Consider the following 12961-nt stretch of genomic DNA (forward strand, 5'->3'; position numbering starts at 1 on the left):
AATTAATCTTTTGTTCATTGTGGGTTTAATTATTGTCTTCACCAGGATATTGTTAGTTGAACGCCAACTATTCAGACGCGTTTCTGTACAATTAATAATTCTATGCAGAACGTCTATTAAATGGAGAAGCAACCAGTAATAGTAAAGTACGTGCAAAATGAATAACCGATGCTCAAAATGTATAAACATGGAAGGAGTCCAAATATTTATACATTTTGAGCAGCTGTTTTTTTTTTTAATTTTTAATATAGGTGCATGCAAAATGAATAGCCGATGCTCAAAATGTATAAACATTTTGACTCCACCCTTTACTTAAAAATTCAATAAAAATTAGGAAATTAACAAATTTTAATGAAATTTTCAGTATTTTTCAAATAATTTGAAAAATACTGAAAATTTCATTAAAATTTGTTAATTTCCTAATTACAGAATATAATGAACCCATTTTTGAATTTTAGTGGAAATATATTATTTTGTTTAAACAAAAAAAAATACCTTCACTAAAGTTATGGTTTTCAGTAGTAAAAAATGAATGAATTTATTTTTTTATGAAAATAAAGCATCGTAAATTGTAACACTAAAAAATAAAAATTAATTTTTCAGGAACATTACGAAAAAAAATGTAAAGTCCGTATTAATGAATTCGATATAACTCGAAGAAAAATTAATTTCTCGACTTACCTATATTATCATTGAATTAAGAATTGTTTGTTTAATATTTTCACGTAATAAAATTATAATTGCAAAAGTATTTATACTTTTTTTAGACTACCTGTTTCATGTAATTTTTATATGTAAGATTCTATTATTTTCCTTGCTTGAATGAACGTGTAACTTTTGGCATAGCATAATTTTTATATAATCTTGAAAAATAAAAAACAATTATTTTAAAAACAGGAACACAGAAAAATAAAAATAATTTTAAAGTGGTAAAAATTATACAAACATTCACGAAAGGAATGTATTGATGCACGACCTGAAAAAAAAAGAAAACCTGCACTCCCTAACTCCCTCCAACTACCTGGCGTCATTTTCAGACAGCTTTTTGACTTCTGTAGAATCCATACTTAGAAGACTGTTTGTTTTTGCTTGTGCAAAGCCAGAATCTCACGCATTTGGGGATTAATTAAGCTATTTTTTGTACAAACAAGGTGTTATTTTTTAAATATTTAATTCAATATCTTAGGGTTTTACTAATTATCTTTGAAATAGACACAGAAAACTAATATCTATCTTTCAAAGGATTTTTAGAATGAATTTATTTAACTTCAAAATTTAGCTGAATTTGTCAGCTTCCAAATGTCACCGTGAAAACATTTTTCATTATAACTTTTTTTTTTCACGTGTACAAATATTTTTTCCCTTTTGGAAATTAACTTTAATCTTCAATCTTAAAATCAAAAAGTAGTCGGACCCCCCCCCCAAAAAAAAATTATGATAAACCGGCTTTCAAAACTATGTCCCTCTATAAAATAAAATATGCATCAAGTGCGCTTGAAAGCCAAATCACAATGTAATACGAGGAAAATAAACAAATATTTTACTTGTTTAAAATTTATAACAAATATATTTCAGAGGTATACTCCATCTTCAGTGTGTTGTTTTGTTTCTTTGTTTTTCTTTTCTTCTTCTTTGCCATGCTGTAAAGTTGGTGAAAGAAAAGTCTGTTTGTAAAGAGCCGCGCGTTGTATTTTGAAATGTTTGAACATTGCGTAGGCAACGTGAGAATAACATCAAATGTGTGAGTGCCATATAAAAACGTTGATTTAATTCGAATAAAATAAAATACACGTCAAGTTCGCTTGAAAGCCAAATCACAACGTAATACGAGGAGAATAAACAAATATTTTACTTTTTGAAATTTATAACAAATATATTTTAGAGGTAAAGAAACAAAAAAAAATACACTGAAGATGGAGTATACCTCTGAAATATATTTGTTATAAATTTCAAAAGTAAAATATTTGTTTATTTTCTTTATATTACGTTGTGATTTGGCTTTCAAGCGCACTTGACGTGTATTTTATTTTATTCAAAATAAATCAAGGTTTCTGTATGAACTCACACCCTTGACATTATGTCTCTCTATTTTTTTTTCAGCCAATTTTGTCTGTACCTAGTAGTAATTCTGTTGACTACAATAATAAAATAATTATTATCCTACATGGGTGTCTAAGTGTGGTTACTGAGAGAAGAAGGTTAGTGAACTGTTCACAGTTATTATTAATACCTTCTAGATTATTCCCCACCCTCTTAGGGGGATCTGGATTTCGAACCCTATTCTCATGAGGAGACAAGTGGTGGGTTTAGCTATGTTTTTTTAACGGGATATTATTAGTCAAGCGCCAACTTTTCCCACTCAACGCAATTAGTAACTCTACGTCAAACCCGTATCAATCCATGCGTAACCAGTAATAGTTTTATTGATTTTTATACAATTTGTCATTGGAGCTTTTATTTTAATAATTAATAGAACTCCAGTGACATTATACAAAGTAAAAAAAGATAAAAATCAATAAAACTAGGTATTGCGTTCTTGTGACTTCAGAAAACTCCTAAGAGACATTTTAATCTCATGAGATTATCTTTCAGGGAAGGGGGTAAGTTTATTGCTTGCTTCCTGAGACACTCTAATCAGGAAACACTGACAGTGCTGCTCAGGCAATTTTTAATAAACCGGACTGTTCCTTATTTTAGTATTGTTGACTTGACTCTACCTCACCTTCCGACCTTGTGTCGCATCTTCCTGCAAGTGTAATGTCGCACACGCTTACACAAGTACACCCAACACGTTGTAGCAGAGTATGTTATAAGGAACATAGGACAAGTAATAACTCAACTCCTTTTTTATAACAACATTTATTTCCTCATTCTCCTGCCATGCATGACTTCTCGTTACGTCTCTACCATGCTTGTTCATCTAACGTGCTCTCTCTCTCTCTTTTTTATAGTCATTCCATGACGTCATTTCACACACGGCTCGATATTTGCATATATCCGCCATACTCTGTTGCACAAGCAAATGTTGCATTGTTGTATCATAAAGAGGATCGTGTGTGATCGTCTAGTGGTCCAGTCTATTAAATGATATGTTCATATGCCGTTGTGTGTGTGGGGGGGGTACATGTATTTTCAGACATACCTTCTTGCGTGTTGGATGTTGGTCAATCTGGATTCATCTCATGTCTTGGAGGAAGACTGGTACCGGTTGGACGAGGATTCATTTCACTCCAAACGATGAATTGGTTTTATAGTTTTTATTTCACTTTCCAGATGTCTCGCAGAAAGATGGAAAGTGAATTTCTGGCTTGCGTGGTTTCTCCTGGTCTCATTTCTACACACGTCAGTGTCTCCCCCCCCCCATAAGCGATGGGGAGGAGACGTCTGTGAAGCCGTTCGTTGCCTTCTAAGTCCAAACCAAATCTCAGCGATTCAGCTGACCTGATCACGTGACTTACACGCAATCCGATCAGCTGATCCTGACTTCCGGTCAACGTGTCTCAATATAATTTACACACCTCCCTCTCTCTCGATCCATTCTCTAACAAAACCTTTGAATTTAAAATGGCGTAATGGAAACCTATTAAAGGTATATACAGCTTCTCTTCCAATTTTCGGATTTTAATCATGTCAAATCACACTTCATTTCCTTTTGACGGATTGATTGTTGCTATTTCTTCTGATGAGTTAAGCGCAAAATAAATTCACTCATTGATATAATAATTAAGTGATTGATTTTGTGCTACGAAACAGATACTGTCGGAATATAGTTTTTTTGTCATTTATTCTCTATATTGCTCTGTAATTACATTGAGCTTCTTAAAATAAGGATTATTACATATTATAAGAAAGTATATTTCTACAGAAATATATATATATTATTTTTATTTAATAATGTAAAATTTATCATGCATAATTCTTTTCTTACTTAACTTTACTCGAGTATTTATTTATGCTGGTTGTTAGTAAGATTTAATTCTCATATATATATATATATTAATGAATATTAACAATTATTTTTATATCTACAGAAACTAGTGTTTCGTGCTTACACAATCATCAGTGTAGGAAGTGTTAATTACTGCCATTCAGGGATTCGAACACAGTAACAAAGTCACTCTTGACTTTGTAGGCTGATATTCTACTTCCAGGCTACCATAAACTAACACTGCTATTGAGCGAAATTAAATATCTATGAATGCCAAATCAGTCGGCAGAAAGAGTAAGCAGTCAGAGAGTATTCAATATTCAGAAAGTCAAAATATTGCATTTGCGATTATAAAAGCTAAATCTTTTTTTTTTTTAATTAAACAAGAACTCGAGAAAAGTTACACCATGAAAAAATGATGCATAAAAAATAAACTAATCGTCTCTCTCTCTCTCTCTCTCTCTCTCTCTCTCTCTCTCTCTCTCTCTCTCTCATACACGCACGCACACACACACCTAAGTCTACATAAAAAAGAAAAAAGAATCTGCGTGTACCGTAAATTAATTCCTATTTTAATCACATAATGATTCAGGGAAGCAGAAAGTGGACCTTTGACATTAAAAAAAAAATGCATAAATGATTATTCTTTCCTTTCTTTATTACTAGCAGGGGTACCCGGCGTTGCCCGGATGTGTGGAGGTAGAGTAAGGAACCCCGGGTGTGGGTGGAATAAAAAAAAATGTGGTAGGAGCGGGGGTGAATCAAAACAACAGAAGGCAGTTGGGGGTGAAGAGAGGTGTTTAAAAAAAAGTGGTAGGCAGGCTCGAACCTGTAACGCGAAAGAGGAAAAAAACGTAACGTCTTAGCCGATGTCCGATGTCTCCATCCCGCAACCGGAAGCCAAGAGCGTTGAAATTAAGCATAGTCAACCTAATTTTATTTATTTATTTATTTCAGTGAGAAACCTGTTACCTGAGGATATTAAAGCTGCAATCACCATGGAAACGACGATCAGGTTTGTTTAATCTTTTTATTAAATTGCTTTTTGCTTGTTGTTGATACCTGCAAATATATGAACTCTCTCGGCACAATTGTAATGTTACGGTTAGGATTAGGATTATGATTAGTGTTAGGATTCTGATTAGTATTAGGGTTAGTGTTAGGCTTAATGCTGGTGTTGGGGTTAGTGTTAGGATTAAGGTTAGGCTTGGTGTTAGGTTCAGTATTATGGTTAGGATTAGCGTTTGTTTTAGGGTTAGAGTTATTGTTAAGAGCTACCATATGCTCTACTAATGCACAACATATTTTATTATTTGAGTTTTGTCGTCATTTGAACAATACTCAATGATTTAAAGATGTTTGTGAAAGAAAGAACACCGAAAGAACTCATCTTCCTACCACCCTTCAAAGAGCTTTCCTTTTTATTTTTTTAATCGTGTGCCAACATCAAACGGAATTTTCATGAACTTAGTTTCTTTTTCAAAAAATTTCACATCTGTAAAACGTATTACTTCCCTGTGGACTACACTACGGTCATCTTCAAATCCAATGTCGGCAAATACCTTTTATAAAGCGTCAACATATGTAATCAAATTTTGTTTGCTTCATCTTTAATCCTCTCATCATATTCTTCACCATTCGAATTACAATCTATCATAAACTCTTATCCTCGAGTGACATTTAACCTTGATAAGTGATGACTCATTACCAAAAAATAAATTAATTAAATTAAAAAAAAATAATAAATAAAATTAAAAAATAAAATTAAAGAATAACGCCTGAAGAACAGTGCTATGGAGCCAGTAGCATAAACATTCGACTTTGACTCCTGGAATTTGAAAAGAAAGGTTTGAATCCTGAATCACTTTTATCGCTTAATTTCTATACCTGATCATCATTTTAATAATGTCGTTCATCAGCGTACGCAAAGGAAAATTAAATCGTTTCTTATCGATATAGATTTTTCTTTGAACTACATACGAACCTAATGTGAATGTATGAACTAATTTTTAATTGTGTTGATCTTCGCCTTTTTTTTTTCTTTTATTCTTTTATCTATCCTTTTCACCCGTCGTTTCATATTCAAAACTACATTGTATGATCGTAGTCCCGGACGCAGTTTGCAAACGGAAACATATATGTTTCCGTTTTGCGAACCGCGTCCGGGACTACGATCATACAATGTAGTTTTAAATATGCATTTTGGAGTGATTTCGTTTTTTTTTACATTTGATTTGATATGTTTTATAATACATAATCATTTTTTTCTACAAGCATTGTAATAAAAATCATCACTCTCTCAAAACGACTTCGTGTTTGCTTAGCCTGTAAAATGACAACAGAACATATAGAAAAGAAAAGACAAGCATAATTTTGTAGGTCGCTCATTGGTGAACATCGTATGCCATTAATTTGCATATGTACAAAATTGGCAACTGTTCAAAGGGACGAATTCTAAAGCATGAGGGTTGAGTTAAGTTTTTTGATGGACAGCTTAGAACGAGAACGAACGGTGGGAGATAATATCGACTACACGAAGATTTATTGCAAGTGGAGGAAAGAAAGGAAAAAAGACTTTCGTGCGTTGTATCGACAAGAGGACGGTTTGATACTCCCAGTTCCCCTCTTTCCATTTTATAATATGTGCATACATATTTCTTTTTTTTATTTCTACATGCATTGTTGGCTACATATGTGCATACATATTTCAATTGCAATATCTTTAGAAATCCAACATCCTCTCAGCCTGAATATTGGATTTCTACAAACATCACAACTAAAGCATAAAAACCATTTCATAAGTTTTATAGGATCTTTTGTAGAAGAGATCAGCTCCCTACAAAATCTATATGCTTCATGCTGGTTTCTAATCTCTGTTAGATTCTCTTCCTGATGGTACTCATAGCACTCCAGTTGTTGCATAGGGGTTATATTTAGAGAAATGACGGATATTTTATATTTGTTGTGTTCGTATTGGAGAGAGAGACAGAGTAACGGGAATTTTATCGTCACGTTCGACGAATTTTATCCCGTTGCACGAGATTAAGTGTCCTAAAGAAATTTAATCACATAAAAAAATGGTCAAGGTAAACCGGTATAAATTTTATCAGAAAGAAAAATAGGAAAGGAAGGAAATGCATAGTTCGGCTGAGCTGCCAAATCAGTCCCTCTGGCGGTTCATAAAGAACACTTATAACAAATATACTTTTTACTTGCTTTATTTTCCTTTTGGCATATCAAAGTTCGCAAAACCGCTCTGGTGCTTTAGTTCGAAGGTCGCAACACCGTTCTGATGTAAAGCAGAGGCCGCAAAACTACTCTGTCGTAATTCCAAGGTCGCAATACCGCTCTGGTGTTTTCAAAAGCCTAACATCGCTCTGGTGCCTTCCTTTTCTTCTGCCAGTCCGTTGTGTTTTTTTTTTTCTCCTTCCTTTTATCGAATATCGCGAGACACAGCCAGAAGTAGTAGCACCAGATTCACTGAGAGAGGCCGAGAAAAGAAGGGGGGAAAGAGAGAAGAAAATACACTAATTAGAGGGGGGAAAGGAAGGGGAGGTAAATAAAGAAAAATAGAAATAAAATTTCTACAAGATCGGTATGTATAAAGAGGGTACATTTTAGTACAGAGACGGGAACATGTAATAGAAACATGTAATTCACAATTAGAGGAGGATGGATAGATAGACGTTTATACAGTTCTGGGGAGTGTTTCTATAACATATATTTCTTGACACATCTATTTTTGAGATGAGGATTATCAGTCTTTTATTATAGGAGGAGACATTCATTATTTCTTTATACTGAGAGGGGGACACATTCTTAAGATGATGAAGACACATTACTTATATGCGTTCATACACAAAGTTCTTTATACAGATTAGTGGAACACAAATTCATATGATTCACAATACCTTTGTTTGTAGAATGACACAACACAAGACAGCTGTTGCAAAATATGATGACGTCCTTTATTTCTTGACCGGTCAATGGTTTCGCATCAAGGAGTTCAAAGTCTAACATGATTTCAACTTCCAAACCTTCGCTTCCAAGGTGGATGTCAGCTCTGTCTGTCCGACCCTCTCTCGACCCTGTCCGGCCTCTGACTGTTTGTCTCACTAAAGCTCTAACTATATTGACAACTCATCTGTTAGCCATGACGTCATTGCATCGCCAACAATGGGAATCTGGACTCACGTGACTGTTCCACATATCTACAACAAGAGTTCTCTAACCTATTTTTTCGACTAACCTACTTTATATATGTATAATATTTTCTAATGTTCGTTTTTAAATTCCTTATTTTAATTTCATTTTCATAAACAGAATTGAATCATCAAATTCCTTTTTCAATAACATTTCTAAGCAACGAATTCTTTTTCAATAACATATCTGCTTATTTATTTTAAACTCATGATCGGAATTCTCCTGACTCTTAATTCCAGACCTAGCTTCCCACGTTCGAATTCTCGGACTATCCTATCTCATTTTTACTTACAGGAACAGGCGACTGTTCTCGTAACACTGTTAAATAACAATTGTTTACGTCATTTGATGTCAGTTCTTACCGTTTATATTTACAGTCTAATTTCCAACCACATTGCATTATGAACAGAAACATTATCTTGTGCATTCTTCTTGATCCAATGACGTCATCAACAACGAAATGTTTCTACTTTCCTATTTATGTTCTAATTTTTTTTTCTATTTTGACCTTTTATTATTATTATTAGTAATAGTAGTAGTATTATTCCATATGCAGCTTAAAGTTGATATGCCTTTGTGCGGGTTTATGAGCCTTGTCATCAGACCCATAATGCTTATTAGCCTTCCCATGAGGACAGAGTTAGACACAAGGTCGGTTTTTAATGTAGGGAAAATCCAACTCGCCAAAAAGGGGCACTCTGGATAGGAAAAAAATTAAAATTGTCTCAGTCATGAAGGATTTCTCTTCCACTGACCGAGGATAGAAAATGTGAAGTGTAACATTAGAACAGATAATATACTGTGATCTTGGTCCATAATGTTATGAGCAAATGTGTTAATGACTTCTGGGTCCATTTAAAGTTTCTTTTGAAATTCGATTGAAATAAAAGTATTTTCTTTTTTTCTCCTTTTTCAGGATTATAGTGTTTACATTCACCGTCCAGTTGACGGATTCTTTCAGTATGTATTGTTTTTTTTTATTCTTTTCTTTTATTTTTTTAATGTATATATATTTAAGTTCTCATATTTGTCAATTATTTTTTGGAGATTTATACAAAAATATGGAGATTATTTTTAATGATAATCCAAAAATATGAAGAAAACATTTGGATGAAAACGATTTTGTAGATCAACAGTAATAATTATTTATTATATAAATAATGAATGAAAAGAAATTGCTTTGAAATGAAGACTTATTTGATTGTCTGCTGCTGAGCAAACGTCTATTGAATATTTTCTAGTTTGTTATCCCATTAGTGTCTGGTCCCAAATGTAGGGGCAGATAATTCGTTCTTCCAAAATGATTTTTGGGTAAAGTTACTATCCTTTAAATATAGAAAACTACTTTGTAGTAGTAGTAGTAGTAGTAGTAGTAGTAGTAGTAGTAGTAGTAGTTATGTTACCCTATTCAGTTATTGTTTCTAAGGAGAATAGAAAGTGGACCTTTGCGGATTAAAGTTTCAAAATTAATTTACTAAAAATCAGATATAATTCGATGTTTTTCAAAATAAAAAAAATTAATTTAAACAGATTATTTAATCAAGTTTATAGCTTAAAACATTTTCATTACATACGAGATGAATTTTTAAAAAAATATTAAAACAATGGCAGAACACAGATATTGTTTCGAGTTTTTTTTTTCTGTTGAAATATTTAATACAATTTTACCCGTACGTTTTTTTATTACAAATTCAGCGTTTAGAGATTTATCGCGTGAAATGTGTGTTAAGTCAAAATCCAAAAGGAGTTAATTCATATTTTTCTTATAACAGACTTATCTCCTTTTGAACAGTCGGTAAAACGTGATACAAGATTACTTTTGTTCAAGCAATTTAATGAAGTACGAAACCGATTCAAATTTACTGAATTAGCTTGCAAATTATACGAGCAATCTATTTTTACCTTTGCTAACATTTCTTATATATTTGTTTTTGATCACTTTTTCGTTCTGATGTCTATTGTAAAAAAAAAAAATCCGATAAACCGTTCTCATTAAATCTGTTTTCAAAAACGCCACCTAAAATAAAAGAGCCTATAGACTAATTTACTAAATAATCGATGTAATTTGACATTTTTTTTTAAATAAAAATAATTTAAACAAACTATTTAATCAAATTTATAACAGCTTAAAATACGTTCATTATAAACTATATGAATTTAAAAATATAACAATCGCACTGATATTGCTTTGAGGTTTTTCTAAGTAAATATTTAATAGATTCTTTTCTGTGATTTTTTTTATTATAAAATCTGAGATTTTTCACAGATTTGTGACATGAATTTTATATAAGGAAGTTAATTCATATTTTCTTTACCAGAAATTTTATTCATTTCAGTTCTATTTTCAATTAATCTTTTACAAAAATTACATTAAAGTATTTCCGCGCCATTATTTATCATTATTACCAACGGTGGCTCAGTGGCTAATGGCACGGACTGACAATTTGGTTGTACCAAGTTCGAATCCAGCTCGTTCTACATAGACATTTTCACTTAGGGACATTGGCAATCTTCATGTGTAATTACCTGGTTTCCTTTTAGGGTTTGCGGGTGACATAAGAAAAATAATGCATTAAAAATGTGTCTTATTACATAAGGAGTCATTTCGTGTTAAACTTTCATTTATTTGACTCATCGAAATTCGAGAAATGTTTTTTTTTTACAAAGGAGTCACCACTTATCAAGTCCCGGAGGCCACTCAAGGATAAGGGTTAATAAGTGTACAGTGGTCAATGGGACAATGTCGTAATAATTGTTAGTAGTGAAAATTTGGTAAATTAGATTACTTAAGGGGAACGGCCCATCAAGAACTTGTTTACGTTGGACTTGAAGACGACCATATTATAGTCAACTGGAAAGCAGGCAAAAGGAAAAGAGTTCCACAGCTGTGCTATTGCAATTAATATGTGTAAACATTGAATGAGCAAGAAATCAACTTGGCTGCCACTTGTAATTTGCAACCAAAAACTAAGATCGAGAGAAACCGAAAGAACCGAGGGAAAGCTGATTAGCCAGAACATCATTTAAACAGCTTTTATATTTTACTTATATAAAATAAATGAAAGAAAACAGCTTTTATATTTTACTTATATAAAATAAATTAAAGAAAACAGCTTTTATATTTTACTTATATAAAATAAATGAAAGAAAACAGCTTTTATATTTTACTTATATAAAATAAATGAAAGAAAACAGCTTTTATATTTTACTTATATAAAATAAATGAAAGAAAACAGCTTTTGTATTTTACTTATATAAAATAAATGAAAGAAAACAGCTTTTGTATTTTACTTATATAAAATAAATGAAAGAAAACAGCTTTTATATTTTACTTATATAAAATAAATGAAAGAAAACAGCTTTTATATTTTACTTATATAAAATAAATGAAAGAAAACAGCTTTTATATTTTACTTATATAAAATAAATGAAAGAAAACAGTTTTTATATTTTACTTATATAAAATAAATGAAAGAAAACAGCTTTTATATTTTACTTATATAAAATAAATGAAAGAAAACAGCTTTTATATTTTACTTATATAAAATAAATGAAAGAAAACAGCTTTTGTATTTTACTTATATAAAATAAATGAAAGAAAACAGCTTTTATATTTTACTTATATAAAATAAATGAAAGAAAACAGCTTTTGTATTTTACTTATATAAAATGAATGAAAGAAAACAGTTTTTATATTTTACTTATATGAAATAAATGAAAGAAAACAGCTTTTATATTTTACTTATATAAAATAAATGAAAGAAAACAGCTTTTGTATTTAACTTATATAAAATAAATGAAAGAAAACAGCTTTTATATTTTACTTATATAAAATAAATGAAAGAAAACAGCTTTTGTATTTTACTTATATAAAATAAATGAAAGAAAACAGCTTTTATATTTTACTTATATAAAATAAATGAAAGAAAACAGCTTTTATATTTTACTTATATAAAATAAATGAAAGAAAACAGTTTTTATATTTTACTTATATAAAATAAATGAAAGAAAACAGCTTTTATATTTTACTTATATAAAATAAATGAAAAAAAACAGTTTTTATATTTTACTTATATGAAATAAATGAAAGAAAACAGTTTTTATATTTTACTTATATAAAATAAATGAAAGAAAACAGCTTTTATATTTTACTCATATGAAATAAATGAACGAAAACAGCTTTTATATTTTACTTATATAAAATAAATGAAAGAAAACAGTTTTTATATTTTACTTATATAAAATAAATGAAAGAAAACAGCTTTTATATTTTACTTATATAAAATAAATGAAAGAAAACAGTTTTTATAATTTACTTATATAAAATAAATTAAAGAAAACAGCTTTTATATTTTACTTATATAAAATAAATGAAAGAAAACAGCTTTTATATTTTACTTATATAAAACAAATGAAAGAAAACAGCTTTTATATTTTACTTATATAAAATAAATGAAAGAAAACAGCTTTTATATTTTACTTATATGAAATAAATGAACGAAAACAGCTTTTATATTTTACTTATATAAAATAAATGAAAGAAAACAGCTTTTATATTTTACATTTATAAAATAAATGAAAGAAAACAGCTTTTATATTTTACTTATATAAAATAAATGAAAGAAAACAGCTTTTATATTTTACTTATATGAAATAAATGAAAGAAAACAGCTTTTATATTTTACTTTTATAAAATAAATGAAAGAAAACAGCTTTTATATTTTACTTATATTAAATAAATGAAAGAAAACAGCTTTTATATTTTACTTTTATAAAATAAATGAAAGAAAACAGTTTTTATATTTTACTTATATAAAATAAATGAAAGAA

At 30.2% G+C, this 12961-nt stretch overlaps 2 protein-coding genes across 9 annotated transcripts in view; one reads left to right on the top strand and one right to left on the bottom strand.

Moving 5' to 3' along the window:
• Nucleotides 1-12961, bottom strand: part of LOC145248983 (uncharacterized) — a 309978-nt gene that overhangs the window by 127803 nt on the left and 169214 nt on the right. The gene's annotated exons all lie outside the window — the stretch shown is intronic.
• The window catches only part of LOC145248985 (uncharacterized), a 134679-nt gene that overhangs the window by 21559 nt on the left and 100159 nt on the right, over nucleotides 1-12961 (top strand). For all 4 annotated transcript variants that reach the window (XM_080110820.1, XM_080110822.1, XM_080110823.1 and 1 more), the window contains exons 2-3: nucleotides 4886-4943; nucleotides 9048-9091. In XM_080110820.1, the coding sequence (XP_079966946.1) occupies nucleotides 4927-4943; nucleotides 9048-9091 (61 nt within the window). In that variant the 5' untranslated portion in view covers nucleotides 4886-4926. The remainder of the gene's footprint in view (nucleotides 1-4885; nucleotides 4944-9047; nucleotides 9092-12961) is intronic.

This window comes from Euprymna scolopes, chromosome 27 (genome assembly GCF_053919585.1).
Source record: "Euprymna scolopes isolate OS-2025 chromosome 27, ASM5391958v1, whole genome shotgun sequence".
NCBI classification, from domain to species: domain Eukaryota; kingdom Metazoa; phylum Mollusca; class Cephalopoda; order Sepiida; family Sepiolidae; genus Euprymna; species Euprymna scolopes.